This window comes from Lissotriton vulgaris, chromosome 1_1 (genome assembly GCF_964263255.1).
Source record: "Lissotriton vulgaris chromosome 1_1, aLisVul1.2, whole genome shotgun sequence".
In the NCBI taxonomy this organism is placed as follows: domain Eukaryota; kingdom Metazoa; phylum Chordata; class Amphibia; order Caudata; family Salamandridae; genus Lissotriton; species Lissotriton vulgaris.
Genome location: NC_141685.1, coordinates 1613546561 through 1613564459, shown reverse-complemented (window position 1 = coordinate 1613564459; position 17899 = coordinate 1613546561). Strand labels below are relative to the sequence as shown.

The 17899-nt window shown below is 43.0% G+C and overlaps 1 protein-coding gene across 5 annotated transcripts in view; it reads right to left on the bottom strand.

Annotated features, from left to right (window-relative positions):
- The window catches only part of GOLGB1 (golgin B1), a 294232-nt gene that overhangs the window by 224349 nt on the left and 51984 nt on the right, over positions 1–17899 (bottom strand). For all 5 annotated transcript variants that reach the window (XM_086918651.1, XM_086918690.1, XM_086918672.1 and 2 more), the window contains one exon: positions 10978–11151. In XM_086918651.1, the coding sequence (XP_086774777.1) occupies positions 10978–11151 (174 nt within the window). The remainder of the gene's footprint in view (positions 1–10977; positions 11152–17899) is intronic.

The following is a 17899-nucleotide window of genomic DNA, read 5'->3' as shown; positions in this document are numbered from 1 at the left end:
TATCACCATTTCTCCCCAAGACAGGTGATATGTGATGGAGGGAAGGATGGCGGGAGAATGAGGAGGAAGCAGAGGTGGGGCACGTCACAGTTTGAAGGTGGCAGCTCCTTTGCTGGAGCCAACTTCGCCCCTACCCCTGCTCTTACCCTTGTAGGAGCCTCTGTTGTTCCTACTCCCAACTTGCTGCTAGACAAAATGCTGCTGCCTCTGGCCGGAGAGCGGTTGCTTGGGCATGGTTGAGTTAGCTCCTCTCCATGGCTGTTGTTTACGAAAGAAGCCCCTGTAAAGAGTGGCTTGGAGAGACTCCATGGATTTTGTTGTCTGTATTTTTTCCAGCATCTCATCAACCTGATGCCCTGAAAAAGTTGCTCCATGTAGAATGGGAGATTAGGATGTTGCTGAACTTTGGGCTTGAACTCGGAGATACAAAGCCTGGTGTAGCGTCTGAGGATAATGTTAGTATTAATGCCTCTAGAGGATCTGTCTGCAGCAACTAATGGATAGTGAATGTAGTGTTTAGCAATTACTTTGCCCACAGATACCACCTTCCACTGGGCCCTTTTGCATCTTGGTTGGAGGGTATTGTTGGAGTGCACCTCTGCATGTTGAAGAGTACGCCGCTCTGGGTAGCTCGGTTTCTAAAACGGTTGAATTGGATTTAGTAGCACTATTTTAAACCTTTTTGCTTGATCACTCATTGTGCACACTTACACCCATGAAAGTGGGTGTGAGCTTAGTTCTTCATCTACCGCTGGTTCTGAGCAGAGCACCATCTGTGTAGGGACACATTTCAGATGCCATTTTCTCAGGTGAGCAGTCTAGCTCTTGTTTACTGGCTCCCCTGCGTCTATTTAATGCAAGCCGCGACACAGACATGTGCAGCGGGGTCGCCAAAGGCAAGCCCGTCTGTGCCCGTCCGTGTCCGGATCGCGGCCAGCGTTAGCCATGCTGGACACATTTTAAACAGTAAGACCGTAACATGGCCTAGAGAGTCTCTTATGGCTTCAAATAATAATTTATGTTCAGGCAATCCATGCCCCAATCTGGAGGATGTACTGCTGCCAAGATTCAAATGTAACGTTCTCGCAGGCCTGGATGGAGGAAATGGAGTGACCACTGACTCCCCTAATGTGAAAGGCACTAGGGTAAGAACCTGCCTGTTCAATTGCAGGTCTCTGCCTACACATGTCAACAACATCTGGTTAGCTTTGATGGGCAAGGCTTGGGACTTGATGTTCCTAAATAAAACTTGAATGAAGGAGGAATCCAACCATTCCTGGCACTTGCTATCCCTCCCGGATTCGGAATCATGCGAGCTAACCGGGGTGGAGATAGGATGGTGGTGGGTTGGCCATTATTTTGAAAAACACTTGGGAAATTTCCACATCTAAGTTGAATAAATTAGGCAATATTGAGGGTTTAATCTTCTGCATCAAGATCTAGCCAGCGTACTCCTTTGAGGGGCTATTGCTATACAGACCGCCAGATTGCCCTCATACACTTACGCCAGAGTTATGTAATCCCAGAAGCCCAGTTGTCGTTACACTATGCAAACTTTACTGTACTTAGAAATTGGAATCTACATGTAGATTATGCAAGCTGCCCCCAGGCTTCCCAGTTAATCTTGTCACTTAATATCCTTAACCTTACTCAGTTTGCTACTTCACCTACTAGTTGAGCTAGCCATACATTAGATCTAATGTTTTCAAATATTCAATATCTGAAAATGGAGGATCCCCTTCGCATGGTATGGACGAACCATTTCCTTATCCCTTTCGGTATGGAGACTAAGCAACCGTCCGGTGGAAAACAAACTGAATTAAAGACGAACTGGAAAAAGCTAACAGTAGACACATTGGGGTCTACTTTACAAGCAACGGAGCCACGGCTGTTGGGTCCCAACAGCCTCCTCATGTTTTAACTTTTGGATTGCTTCCGCTTTAAATACAGTGGCATCACTCAAGTCAGTCACCTCCTCCAAAACATCACCTTCCGCCCCCTGGTTCTCGGTTGAACTTCAAATAGAAAGGAGCAGCTGCAAAAGGTAAGAGTGTTGCTGGAGAAAGACCTACAATCCTGTTACAAGAAATGCCTATAGGAGGCATTGAAGAAATTCTGCAAGTGGATGCGGTCTGTGAGGAGGGAATAGTTCGTTAGCCGCATATAGAGTTCGGAGAACTCTGAAAAGGACATTTTTAAAATTGTAAGATCTGTTACTAACTCAGCAGTGCTGGACGGCATCATCCACCCGTCCCCATCTCTGTGTACAAGCCTATCGGATTTCTTCAAGGAAAAAAGTCAAAAATTGTGTTCCTGGGGAGGAGCCTAACCAGCAACCATGATGGCCGCCTGATCTCTCGGCTCCGCCGACCCTCTCGCTTTTCTCCCGTTTTCCACCTCATCCTGGTATCTATCCTGCTACTGCGTGGAACCGACGGAAACGGGAAGAGACCCCGGATCCATTGGTGTGCTTTCTTGCTGGATCCCGGCGGTGCGCCTATCGAAACATCTTCACCCCCGCCTCGCGCTGCGTGGCTACGGCCGGGTCTTTGTTCTCGGACTGGGGCCGGCCTCGCTCACTACATCAGCCGCCGTAGCCGGTGGACCACTCACGGCGGCTCAAGCCTCGTCCTGCTCCCTGTGGCGTGCTTTCTTGTTACAGGGGCTCGCACATCGCCGCTACGGGGAACACATTGTATCGTGTTTTTCACCCGGATACAACTCTACTGGATACTTTGTCTCCCTACGAGCCGGGCTGGGCGCCATCTTACAGGCTAGCCTTCCTTCCTGAAACAGCGGACCCTGGGCTGCTACCGAAGATACAGCTGTCCGCCCACGCCACACTAATACTCTGCGCCCATGCAGTGTGCCTCCCCTATGCCTCGAGACTGGTTGTGGCATTACTCGGATTTACGCGGTGCTCGGCTGGCCATGGATGGTAATGGTGGATGGCTTGACGTGCTGCCCTTGTTCGCTCTGTATACGGAGGACTGCTGAATCCTCTCATCCCGGTGCACCAGTGCTGCTCAGTGATGTGATGTGCGCCCTAGCTGCTCTGCGAGCAGCAATACATTCTGCTGCTCGTGTATTGGGGGACCGGCTGGCTCTGATTTCCCCTGTGGCGCCATTGCTTGAACATGGACGCTCCCGGGAGCAGGACACTGTGTCTCATTTTGATACTGCCCTCTGTTGTTCCTCCTCTCTGGCTACCACTGGCACACTGCAGGTGCGAGACCCAATTGCAGTCAAGATGCCGGCTGTACTATCCTTGGGGCAGGCTACAGTTTCGGGATATGGGATGTGGCTAGAGCAGAGTAGCTGGACGCCATGTCTAGTTTCTCCTCCCGAGGTCCCTGGCGTATCTCGACTCCTCATCCTGATGCGACTCCTATTGACTGGGCTTGCCAATCCCAGATGAACTCTGTTGTGCGTTATCCTTGATTATGCCACGGACTCCTGCATGGCTGTGTATCGGATGGACTTTATTGATCGTCCCCCCACTCGGATCTGGATGTTTGGATCGCCTGCCTCCTTCAAGATGTCTACCGTGAGGCCGGACTCTGTCGCTGCCACATATCGCAGGGGGCAGGGTTGAGTGTGCCCCCTCATTATGTCGGGACTGCTTCACTTGTACTGCTGGGACACTGATGGACTGCCGGGGATATCGACTATGGGTATTGTACTGGTCGCGGGGTCTGGGATCGGGCGGCCGGAATGAAACGTTATGGTGCTTTGGGGATATTTGCTGGCCCTCCTCCGATCTTCTGTGAATTACGTTTTTTCTTTCTCTTCTCTTCTTCTCTTTCTGTTCTAAATTTCGGGTTTGGTTTGTGGGCGACAGGCACGCAGCTTGGGGGGGGGGGGTAGGCCGTAGCCTCCGCATACGTGCAGGGTGGGGGATGGGGGGTAGGGATTTTGTTTTAGTTTCAGTTTCTATGGGCCTTATTTCTCTTGTCTTTTTCCTTTCTCTTTTTCTTTCCTCCCTTTGGGTTGTCCGGTGCTTCGGGGTAGTATTACCTATTCTCTCCGCTGTCGATGTTGTCATTTGTGTGGATTTGGGTGTTCTGAGTCCGTGGGGCGGGCGATGGCCAACGTGTACTGTTTTATTGTGTTAGTATCCTGATGGTCACTATCCTTTGTTGCTTTTAATTTTATTCCTCGTTTTGCTCATGACTCGCTGGTTCGTTGCCTGCCATTGCTCTCGGTGGATTGAATGCACCTGATCCTTCTTCTCTACAAAACTTTTAAAATTAACCTCATTCCTCCTGTGCCTGGTGGTCCCGCTTCAATCTAGTCATGTCTTAGACAATTATCCTCTGTACATTCACTGGGACTGCTGAGTTGAACTATCCGTACTTTATGTGCTATTGATTGCTCTCGAGGCTGGCCTGTATGGTTGTAGGCCCGTATTTGTACGCTTGCTATGCACAATAAAGGTTTTCAAAAATAAAAAAATAAAAAATAAAAAATAAAAAATTGTGTTCCTCGTTTTGGCTGGGGAAGAGGCTTTGGCTATGCAGCAATCTGTTACCTCTAATACCTCTAGCTCCTTTTCGGAATTTCTTCCTATAACAGTCGAGGAGTCACTGGCTGAACTTCTGAGATGCAAGTCAGGCTCCCCTGGAGATCCCTGCCCCACCCCCCCCATAGCTTTTCAGAGCATTAGCGCTATTGTTAAACCCGCTACTGTACCACATCTGGAATTCCTCACTTAAAGCTGGCACCTTTCCAGGCATTTGGGAACAAGCATCCTTACTTCCACTGTTGCGGGAAAATAAAAAGAATGGAATAAATAAAATTAAGCTTATCTTTTCGCCAGGTCCTGTGTCTTCTTTGCTCCTGCACGCCTGCTCTCCTGCCTCCGACAGGAACATGAAGCAGGCAACCAGGCTCCCTCCCCAAAGCCAATCACAATGATGCAAGCAGCGTCGGGATTGGTCGGGACGGTGCCCGGCCAGGGTTAGTGGGGTGGGCATGTTCTCCGTGCAGGCTGCAATGCAGCCTGCATGGAGAAGGGCGGAGTGCACATAACTGGTTTGTGCGGCTCGAGAGGGCTGACCAAACAGTCTTTGCACATTCAGGAGTGGGCAAACCAGCAGATGCTTACTCAAATCCAATGCAACAGAATCAATAAGAAACAGAGCGGGCCGACATAACATATTCAGAACACAATGACCTTGTAGCACACTCAGTACACATCCGAAGGCACCAGCGGGAGCACATCTTGTGATTCCAGAGACTTTTTTGAAGAACAACAGCTTGCAAATGTACGAGCCAAACACTAGATGGTAGGAGTTTGCAAAGCATGTGTATCAACAGCCAAACATCCTACGAACATATATTTACAGCTACATGGCGTCACTTCTCAATTCACAGCAAGCCAGTGCACAAATTTGTCAGATGAGCACAAACTCTTTGAGAACATTTTCTGGGAACACACAATAAAATAGCACTACCTCAACTGGGATAGACATTCTTAACATGGAGAGGTAGCAGCTAACTATTCTCCAGAGAATGGCAAGTTAACTTTAAAGAGTACTGCAGCTGATCTTCTTGCAGAGTGTAAAATATGGACTGCCTTGACAAAGTATCTCTTTCAGTGATTGTGACCCATCAGGCAGCTTTTAATTGTCTGCACCTGAAAGCCTCGTGTGGCCCATACCATTAAGGTACAGTCTCCTTAGAGCCCACTCATTGATTATTCTTGGTTGGCTTTATTGTCACTATCATTTGCTTCCTTCTTGTTTGATGATCGGTCTTCCTCTGTTTGTTTGTTTTTCCATCCCATGGAGCATACCTTTATAAAATCTGTTTGACTGGCTGACTCTTATACAACTGAAATTCAGGGAATTCTATTTTTCCCATTTTCTTTCAGTATTCCATGAAAGTATATGTTTTCTTGATCTCTCTTTGTGTGCTGCTTCCCTCAAAAACATACCCTACAATGCTTCAATCGGCTCCCTCATCCTACCTCCAACAGTTTCCACTACTTTCCTTACCACTCTGTCATTTTTATTACTATATTTTTGGCCTTACCCCAAGCGCTACTGTTGCTCCCTTCCACACTCGCATTCCACATTAACCTTCCCCCATACTCCCACCACCAGCTCCTCCGTTGCTCCCAAATCCCTCATAGTCCAACATTTTGTTAAATTGTACTTTTTTAGAGAGACCTGCAGCTGCCATTTTCAGATTGGAGGCTCTGTGCTATTAAAAAAGTACTTTTGGGCTAATAAAATGAATTCAAAAATGAGACCAGAATGCAAGCAAGTTCAGGTGTCCTTGGAATATGAACCCCAGTTACCACCCAGCCAAATATAAGGATCACTATGAATATGGCTGAATTGACCCTGTTGAAATAGATGAAGGAAGGGGTTTAACAGTCACTCCAGTCAGTCCTTGAACGAATTAGGGTTACTTAACAATCCTACCTTGCTACCAGGCTTAATCCTCAATATTATTGAAAAAACAGAATGCACATTTCATCATACCCTGGAGATTAAATTGTATATTTTGAATTGCTCTTTGTCTTTTCTTGCACTGGCAATAAAATGTTAGGTGAAACCAATCTACTAGTTCAAGTGGTAAAGACATATGGCACCAACTTCCCTGCAATACTCTTCACTCTCCTTGTGGAAAGCTGGCTCTTTGTGTGATAAATCAAAAGTCTGATATACCGTGTAGAGTCCAGGGGTTCCCTTGCTAGTGGACAGGGGTTTGCTATGAAATCCCAAACCTGCTCTTTTAGGGATAGCGTGGTTGAGCAGCCTTAAGGTTAACACAAAGGAATGCAAGACATTTGCAAATACACAAAATGGTTATGAAAGGACACATCGGACTGAAGAAGGAGATCCACACCACTTTATAAAAATAGCAAGTATCTTTATTGATGATTAGGCATTGGAGTAAAATCGTTCAGGTAAGTACGTTTTTAAATATATATTTTTTCCACTTTACAAAGTGGACACAGTGCAATTTCTGAGTTCTGCGATGGTAGGAAGAACAAGCTCTTCAAACAGATTTAAAACAGCAACTTACAAGGATAATCTCCAGGAGTTAAGATGAGTAGTGGGCAAATACCAAGAGAGTACCTACAGTACACCTGCAGCATGGGGGCAACCAGGTGCAGGGTGCAAAAACAGTGTTGGGAGCCCAATGTAGTTTTATATGGAGATCGGTCACTGTGGAAAGAGGCTGCAGGCTCTGGCCCGGAGGCTAGTAAGGCTGAACCAGCAAGTGGGCTCAGGCTTTACAATGCTTGGGGACGGGGGAGGAACACTTTTGGCCAGCTTCTCCCAGGCCCAGGGGCGACAGGTGCAGGAGTGTCCTTAGGCGTTGGGTTTTTCCTTTAAGGAGCAGTCCCGGTTGAGGGGGCCTGCATGTAGAGGCTGCAAGAGACATCAGGGAGTCCAGGAGGGGTAAAATCACGATAGACCTGAGCTCTGGAGGGCTAGGGGATGTTGTTGACACCAGTGGCCTACTTCAACTTGGGCCGGAGGCGACAGGTACAGTGGTAACTTTTGGTGTCTGGTCTTGGCAGTTCAGAGGACTCAGATTCTTCTCTTTTGGAGCTCTGCAGAAGAGGTCTGCTGTCCACGGTTTCTGGAGTCAACAGCTGCATGAAGAGTCGACTCTGGCGCAGTTTTCAATGAGGGTGCAGACAGACCGGCAGGGTTGGTACCAGCCTAGCTGCTTCTTCTCCTCTATCTGCTTTTACAGCTTTTCTGTGTCCTCTCTCTTCTTAGGTTGTCAGTATCTGCTTCTCTGGTGCCAGGGACTCCCCTAAAAACCTGCTTTATGGGTGTTAGGGGAGAGTAGGGTAGTAGCCAATGGGCTACTAACCCTTGGGGTCACTAAGCCCCGTATAGGACCACTTCTAATGAGAAGCGGGCATAACCCGGTCCCAGAATTCCTAAGTATGCCATCATAAAGATGACTACTTCTGAAAAATCATGTCCACCTCACAGTAGCCCACCTTAGGGGTTGTGGTACTAGCCTGAAAGTGGCACGCCTACCTGAATACCTAATTTTCTCGTTTGTCCAGGTACCAAGAGGGGTCCTGGACAAAGGGGGCAGCTTCCTCTTCTGTGAGGGGAGCCAGATTTGCATTCCAAAGACGGCAGCTTTGTGAAGTGTGCCGTCCCAAGGAGATTAATCAACAGGTCAGTCTGTGGGGGGTGTTACACCTTCTTCCCGGACAGGCTTTTTTTCTGGATCTCCTACGAGCACAGGCTCTCACTTAAGGAGGTCAGAACAGTGTCTCGGGTGGCAGGCTGGCAGAAACCAGACAGCAAGCACACCACAGAGGCAGGTAGGGTTTGTCAATACGAGATGTTAAATACCAAACATCCCTATCGTCAGTGAAGCCATCAAGTAGCTTAGGAACTCATTTTCACCCGTGTCCAGCACATGTTTTAAAATGGCTTCCCTGGTCATTTACACTGGCTGTAATAGGGCTGACCAGCACTGGGGCATATCTGCTCATGCAGGTAAGCCCTCACATGAAATATTTAGAGCCCTGCCTTTGAGCTGTCAGGCGTGCTTTTGGGGCGACTTACAAATATTACATGCAGTGTTAGGGGACATGGCACACAGGGATGTGTGGGTTAGTGAGGTTGAGGGAGCACTCCTGTTTCAAAAGGTTAATCCTACTTGTCACTTGATGACAGTTGTTCCAATGGTGCTGCAACACTGCACATGCTGTCAATTCATGTGTCTATGTTTGAAAGCTGGCTGCTAGTCAAGTGACTAGATGCGTTACGCACTGTTCACTGAAAGATTTCTCACAAACAGTTTATTTTTCAAAAGCGTTTTTGCAACGTTGACTTGTTTATACAACTTAACAATTCTACGTTAATATGCATTTGTAGCTTCCAACATGTAATGAATTTTACAAATGTCAATAATGCATAATACATAAACTTCAAACAAAAGACTGTCTGTGCACAATGTTCAAAACACCATAATGAACAATATTAATAATCAAATAGCAGTTTCTTCAGACAATTTCAAATGATGCCCAATGCATTTCGGGACAAAGCTGTCCCTTCCTCAGGGGACAATATACAAGAAGAATAAATAAATACACAATGTTACTGCCTGTGGTTGGCTCAATTTGCCAATTACTAAGTTTCCTTCGTTTTCATGCTTGCTTTGTAAAGTCATGCAACCAAGCACCTTGAGTTAGGGGTTGGTTGATATGGATACACCCGAACGGCTTGCACTTTGAGTCACTTAGTTCGCCTATCCACTAGCGGTGAATAATATCATGGTAATATGGTGATAGTTGTCCAGTTAAATGTTGTTCTAGTAAGCAATTTTTGGTATTTATTAACAGGCGGTTTTTATTACATTGGTATATTACAGAAGCTCTGTTTATTCCACTGCATTTAATGGTACAGATGCATTATTGACATTTGTAAAATTCATTACATGTTGGAAGCTACAAATGCATATTAATATAGAATTGTTAAGTTAAATAAACAAATCAACATTGTAAAAACGCTTTGAGAAAAAAAATGTTGTGTGAAATCTTTCAGTGAACATTGCGTAACGCATCTAGTCACTTTACTAGCAACCAGTTTCAAACACAGGGGTGTGTGACATGTTGTGTTTTCACTTTTCTCTGCGCCAAGACATGCAGCTTGTGATCGAAGGCCTGCATGTGCTTGATGAGGGATCCCTTCAGGTGGCACAATTCATGCTGCTGTCCTAAGGGACCCTCCTTAGGACCTCAGGCCCTAGGTACCAGGGTACCATTTACTAGAGACTTACAGAAGTTGCTAATGTTTTTGTCAATTGGGGGAAACACTTGAACAGTTTTGGGAAAGAGCTCAGGCACTGGGGACCTGGTTAGCCGGAACCCCGTGCACTTTCAGTCAAAATCATATCAGCTACCAGACCAAAAGTGTGGGTGATCATGTCAAAAAGGAACACTATCCTACATTCTGTAGGAAGGAAAGGCTATGCTAACCACAACAATGAGAACATTAATACATGATCTACTGGGGGAGACCTCAAGGAAGGCATTGATATCTGGTTAATGAGTAGGCAGATACTTTAGCTGTACCCCTCCAAGTACTTAATAAAATAGCATCAACAGAAAGATTTTATCCCACTTCCATGTCGGCACACACTTAGAGAACAATGAGACCGCCAGTAGCGGAAGCATCATAGCACCTTTTGCGCCTTTTTCCCCAATGCTCAATAGCATCAGAAAAATTCAGTGGTGAAGTCAACAGATCACAAAGGCTTTGCCAGTGCTTGTTACTAACCAAGATAAAAACTATCCACTATCTACAAGTACAAAATTGCTTATAACCTATAAGCTAATGCGTGAACTAGGCAAGAAATGCAAAACTGCAAACTCAATTAAGGAATGTACAAACAATGAAACACTATTAAACCAAACATTTGTAACCTACATGACCTGCAAACAGATAACAAAAACAGCATCTGCAGAAAGATTTTGAAATTTCCCCACTGCTTCAGGAATTTCTATCACTCCAACACTGGACTTACAAGACTGCATGCTAGTGTACATTCTTACTATCCTGGATAAAAACAGTGATCAACACAAAATCCTTGCCTTGCTAAAGAATGTATTTCACCTACCTTTGTTAAGTATAGGCACTGTTTATTGTCCATAACATATTGATCATTTCAATAAATTAAAATCGTGTGAGAATTAATACCATGTGTTTCCAAGTCGCCTTCCAAGGCAAGGTTAGCATTATGTCCCTGATCATTTTAAAGCTACACCAAACAAGGCTATGTTTGGAAGATTGCAAGTAGCCTGTTTGGATTCGATTTTTAAAAAAACATTCCAGTATCAGTGTGGCTTTCCTTGAGGGGTTTTCATATAATCACAAGCTATAAAGATACCATCACTCAGTGAAATTTTTTAAAAGGAACATTTATTTTGTGCAAGTTGTTTCTGAGTAATGTAATTAAGAACTTAGTCCCATTCCCTATTACCTCCTGGGATTCCGCAGCGGTAGAAACAGGTACGGTGGGTTTGGAACTTTCAACTGCAAGAGGCACTGGTGAAGATTTCTTGAGATCTTCTATCTGCTTGTTCAGGGATGCCACCTTTGCCTTGGCCTGCAGTTTCAGCTTTGCCAGTTTCACATCTGCCAAATCGCGTTCTTCCTGAGGAATAACAGCCAACCAGATGAGTTAGAAATGTATTGCAATTACTCAGAGGTATTACCATGCTCAATTAGTGGTCTTCCTATCCATTCAGCACCCACCACCCCATTCCAGTTCAAAAAGCACAATGCTGCATTGCTGCGCCTTATGGCAGGTAACATCCTCAGCTCAGAGAAAAGAGAGGGTGCATTTCTTAGAAAATAAGCAAGAGCACTTTTAAGAAGAATCCGTTTTAGGAAGATAAGGGTACCATTATTTAATGGAAGACGTGCATATTTTCCCTTTTTGCACAAGGGGAAAATATTGAAAGAAAATGAATATCCAAATATTTTCTAAAGTATGAAAGGAACTAAAGTCCCTGCTTCAAAAATTAGACCATCTCTCGCCCCACTCTGGTTAAAGGGCATTCTGTAAGCCTGCGACTCTAATTGGTACCTGGATACCAGAGATGACCAATGTACAATGGTAAATGAGGTAGTCTCAATCACAGCTTATCAATTAAAAGACCAGTCCTTGGCTGGTCTTAGTTTACGTTCTCTTTCACATTTGTATCGCCAAAGGTACAGTCAGCAACTGAAGAGGTGATGGTAACAACTTACAAATAATTTAAGCCTTTCTGTGTACGACTCTTCCTTTTAGCCTTCTTCCCTTGGGTACCAAGTGGCAGCCATTAAATAAGCTGGACAACTGGGAAATCAATCATGTGTTATTTTTTAATCGCCACTTAAACATGTTGTAAAGCAATGTAATGTTAACTAAAGGATGGACAGCAGAATTACCCACTGCCTGTGCACATCGCACAGATATTCAGTGATTACAGCCATCATTCAATTGAGGGAATGCTGCATATAAGACCATTTATACAGCATAGGTGCACGAGTCAAATTACTAAAAACAACTCTATGCTTTACAAATAAAAGAAGCCATACTTATCTACAATCTGAGACCAAAGGACCGCATGGAATTGGCTTTGAGCCGTTCTCACCAGCTGCAGGCCAAATTGTGTATGCACCCCAAATTGCGATGTCCCGTGCATTTGGAAAACAAGACCTTGTTAGTTATAGAAGATTCAACATGAACTATTTAGCTTTTTAAATAAAGAAAATCTCCACCAGAGAGATTTCATCAGATCTCTTCATTATATTTTTCTCAGCTTGACGTTTTAAAGCACTTTGAAAGCAGTATGGCACCAGAGCTGTAGTTGCTGTTACTTTTGAGCTGAAAAGGTATCAAGCCAAGGATCACTCCTCGGGACCAATATACTTGAGAACAGCACTTTACACTTAATGAGTCTAAATTAACCTGAATAAAAACCCTGGTGAGGCTGCACAGGTAGAATCTCTCGATATAATTTTTATGAAAAGTATTGAATATACTAAGTCATACCATCCAAATGTTTAACTAGAGAGGCCTTCATAACTTTTCACGTTCTCTAATTCTTTCATCTTCATAACACAAGCACAAACTAGAACAAAGGGAAGAATTTTGGGTTGAACATGAAGACATTCATTCCCACTGGCTAGACACCATTAGTTTTAGGAAAATGTGCTTCTAGTAAGTTTCCCCTGGACACTGGACTACGAGTGCGCGCCTAGGATACAAGATGTAGATGCACAAATGTGTGAGGCTCAAACAAACACCACCATCAAATTCATTGTTTTCTTACAGTTTATTAGGGGCTCTTCCTTGGTATCTCAACATCTGAGCCTAAACATACCGATTCATAGGTTATGATAAAGATTTGGAAGAAAACTAATAAATCATTTATTTACTACTTTAAAATTAATTACAACTTAAAAAGTGTTTTTAAGTTTTAATCATAAAACAGTTTACAGAAGGTGCAAATTTTCAGCACTCACTGGGCAAATCTAATTTTAGCCATAACAAATGTTTGGGGCAAAACCTAAAAGAATCCTCCTTTAATGCTTGTCACAACAAAGCAACATGTTTCAAATCAATCTTATGCAGCAATATGAAGTTATAAATAAGTTATCTTATCTGGATATTTGTGTCATTGCCTCAGTAATATTTTTAAAGTAAATTCACCGGTGCACAAAAACATACATATTATTGGGACAAATAAAACAGTCGTACAACTTTGACATCAAAACTCAGTGATTGCACGTACAGGCCCTTCAAACTTTGTATTCTTGGACAATGAAACAATCATGAGAAAATATATAACAGCTGATAATCGCAAATGCTCACTTAGAGATTTAAGTTTCTATTGACTAACATTTACAAATGGCAGTCGGGGAGAAGAGAAAATTGTTCTGGGAGAGGTTTCATTACGGACTCTTCATTCAACTGTTTAGAAGTTGCCCCTGCAGCTGTATCTGGGTGGATCTGGCTCAGTGCAAGCTATGTAAGTATATAAACTGCTAACGCCTTTGACATGACTTCCCGAGCTTCAACCCTAACTTCATTGCCTCCAGAGATACCTATAAAAGGCAACAGGACACTTTTTTCCAGAGCAAGCCTTGCGCTGCATTGCATTTACCCATTTCAATCATTAAGAAATAGCCCAAACCATTGGGTAAGATGCACAAGATGTTTTACTTGTGATTATTTTAACAGGTTTATTCATTTATTGCTAAAGAAAGAAATGTTAGCACGAGATGTCATTTGCACTCTATCAGAACCGCGCTTCAGATCGCGTGACAAAATAATGCCAAGATAAAATGCATCCTGTGCTCGTTCCATAGGTTACCTTAATCAAACACCAAACAAATTATTTGTTACAGCTTATTAAATGACCGTTATTCTTGTTTACATTTATATTTTAAAAAATCTGCTATAAAATGTTCGATTGTATTAAAACTCCTCTGCAGCCGAGCTGGATCCAGCAGGCCAGGTCTTTCAAGCACAATAATATTTGCCAGTCCTAGATACTTAGCCCTGGCAGAAACATTTGGGACACCTGGGCAGAAAATGTAGGGAAGAACAGAGGTTCCATTACTAACCCCTGCCTTAAACCATCCTCAGTGTACATTATAATTGCAAGCTCCTGCTCAGACCCAGAAGGAATTTGTTTTATTATCCTAACAAGCTAATCGGGTACACAACGCATGCTCAGTTGTTTGTTTCCTGCTTAAACGTATTTGTGGAAACTTAGGCCTGATAATAAAACTCTGTATATCCAGCTTAATTGGGATTATAACACTCTTTTTATTCGGCTAGTTGTGTAAAGGTAGCAGAATATTTCCACAAAAGAGCTTGTTGCAGTAATCAAGAAAGGCAATCAATTTATAGTTTCTTGGCTAGTGCCTAAACCTTTCTTATGCAGTTGCACTAGGACTCGTCTCTTGCAAAATTCCAGTACCGTTTGCCTAAGAATGCATTAATTGAACTCTGGCCGCTGTACAAAAGCCCACTTCTGTACATTTATATGGATATTGATAAAGGTACTCCACTGGGCTTTGTGCTGATGAATTGTGAAAATTATTAATATGCCCTCTAACGCATCACTATTTTAATTTTAACTTCATTTTTGGTATTTCAATCCTAAGAATCTTGAGCCATTGAACCTCACCTTCACTAGTGTTGGCATTTATCGTTATTACCAACTGATTCAAGCTATTATGATTATCTTGGATAATAGGACTCCTCCACTTCAGTTTGCTATTTAAGACCTTCATTTCTTTCTTATTCTGGATGGTATAAGTCTGCATACTTTGAAGTAATGTCTATTGCCATTTTCACACTTTCCAGACCATTAATTATCAATTTTTGGGGGTTATCCGCTTTAAAGGTGATTTGACAAGCACAAAGACCCCGATGGTTTCATTAACTAGCTGGCATATCAGTTAGTAAACCTAAATGTGAACGGTTACATAAGGACAGGTTTTAAAAAATGTATAAAATTCATAACTAATGATCACGTGGGGCTGGCCTCTTCTCATACAATTACTTAATTGTATATGAAGAGGTCAACCCCAAATGTGTAGGAAAACCTGGAATATGACTCTTCAAAAAACTGTTTAGAATGCAACTATGTGACTTTTACAGGAAATTAGCCATCATTCTTCCCATGCGATCTGTAGTTATGTATTGAATCACAGTGTGGGGAATCTGCCAATAAGATATCTGAACTTTAGCAGCCATCAACTTAGACATTGCTCTTGAGATTCCGTGACTTTGATTCCCAACTAGAACCATATCATGGTAAGTTTGTTTTGCACATATTTTGTCAACTAACTCCTTAACACCTTGGGTGCTTCAGATATTTTCCTCCTGTGCTGATTCTAGCAGAATCCCATTGTTCATGACGAGCTCAGCTCGTCATGAGTGTATGAGGGGTGTACCTCATGATGAGCTGAGCTCGTCATGAGCATCGAAGGGGTTAAATAGTTATCATCTGTTACTATGTAAGAAACTGAGGCCTGATGTACAAAACTATTTTGTGGCCTCAGTTGCAGATCCCAGGCTTTACAACCAAAACGCCTTTCCAATTAGCTAAGTAACTTTTGCAACCCTATTCCAAATTGCAAAGAAGAGGTGTAGTAATTGGAGCGGTTCACCTCATCTTTCTGATTTGAAATGCTATGTATCAGTGCTTTGTTACCACAACTTTCATCACAAACCAACGATCCGTTACCAGTTTTAGAGTTGGGATGATTACTATTTTGCAATGGGAAGGTTGACCCTTGGGACAGCTTATCCTTTGCGAATTGAGCCTGGTGACCAGGGTTGAAGTAGACACTGCAAGCTCTCCCACTATAATTAGTTCCAAGTGACCATTTAATAAAAAATAATAAAACACCTCAAGGGCTTTAAAGAATTAGTGGAATCGAGGTCTTCAGTCCCTCGAATGTCTTCAACCCTGCATTCATATGCATTTGCAGGGTGTTGCAGAATCTCTTCTCCTGTGAGTCAATTTTGCAAAGTGACTGATTAGTAAATCAGTCGCATTACAAAATGAAGCTCAGCTTGCAAACCACTTGTCGTGCAATTTTCAAATGCTGATTTATGACATGGGCTTTAACCATCGGTGTCTGCTGTGATGTCGGACATAATATTCCTCTTTCAAGATGTACATTTAGGCTTGTGACTAGTCTGTATAAAAAAAAGTCTGTTACTTATGGGGGTTTGAATGAGCAATGTCTAGCTAACAGTAGTGTGTCTTATAACTATTCAAATCATTTCAAAATAACTACTCAGATTCAGTGATAAGTAAATGAATGACGTTATCTAGTATACACAATACCAAATTGTCAAGCCCAAGAGGTGGAAGCAAATAGCAGACAGAAAGAACCAGTGTCAGAATTAAGCTGTATGTACCATTATGTTTTAAAACTGTGGGACTGTGAGACAAAAGTTGGGAAGGTCACACTTTGGTTGTAAATGAGGAAGGTGAACTTTAGCTTCAAACACTGAAGTGCTAGAGGCATTACAAAAATGCATCCTAAGTGGCAGAAAGATTAGGAAGTGAGGGCCGGGAGGAGGAATAAAGATCTCTTAACAACCAGGGAGCACCATTCAGCTTACGGGATTCATCAGAGTGTATTATATAAAGGAGAGACCATAACTAGATATGGCTACCAGAGCTTTGGCCAGTATTTCATAGTACAAGAGAGGGAGATTTTCTGTGAAGCCAGTCTTGTACAGGGAGTCGTCTTTAAGCATTGGCATACATTTAGGGCATAACATGAGTATTCAGTAAAGAATTCTGACCCGAAGCACTAGGCATAAATGTTGCTCAGTACCAAATGTTCCTGTTTTCTGTAGGAGAGAGTACTTAACACCTATAAGGCAAACTGTGTTAGTGCCGAAGCTCTCCTAACACTTTCCCAGTTCTATGGCCGGTATTCAATCCAGAACTGCAGCAAAATATATTTGGGGCATTCATTGACCAGGTGAAGTCGTCATCCATTTTTGCTAAGGACATAATCCAAAACATGAGCAAAGTAGGATGCATTGAAATGGAAATTGAAAGTAAACAACTTTTCAGACATGCACATTGACCCAAAAACATTCAGAATGGTGATCTGTGTAACAGTATTTGGTGCGGTAATGTAGACACCAGAAGAACACTGCAAGGAGCTATAGAAGTCTGAGATCGATATGTTAATGAAAGACGAATGGGTACAGAGTTCATAAAAGATGAATGAGTATAGAGTATCATATTTTCTCTGTAGAAGACCATGTATGAGCCTGAGGCTATAAAAGTCTTATTTTTCACTGACTCTACAAGCCACCATGATTACTCCAGGAAGACAATATTCCAGGTAGAAACCTACAACTCGCAGGAGGAAACATTATTACCCCAACATGGATGCCTAAGTCACATCAGAGAGTCCTACCTAATCACATTTATTTCTCATGGTTGGGAACTGTATTAGAATAGCCATTAAGGGCTGTGGATTCCATTGGAGGTTATAGACTGAGAAACCATAGTCAATACACGTAGTACTTAGCCTTCAGAGGAAGAGTAGGTATAAGGACCAACCTCTAAACAAGGATATTGACTTGTCAGGCTTTGGCAGGACAACGGACTTACTGCTTCCACCATACAAGACAAATCAAGAAATGAAAAATGTTTAATATTTCATTGTTAGAAGTCTTGCTTGATAACAGAGCTTGTGACTATGGGTGATGCCAACAGAGGGCTGACATCAAACATGATTACATTGTTTTTCACCTTCAATACTATAGAATAAACCCAATATAAGTAAAATATATAGGCCATCCAAGTAAATACTGGCGTTCAGCCCATTGAAGATGCCTCTTGTCAGCATAAGCTATTCAC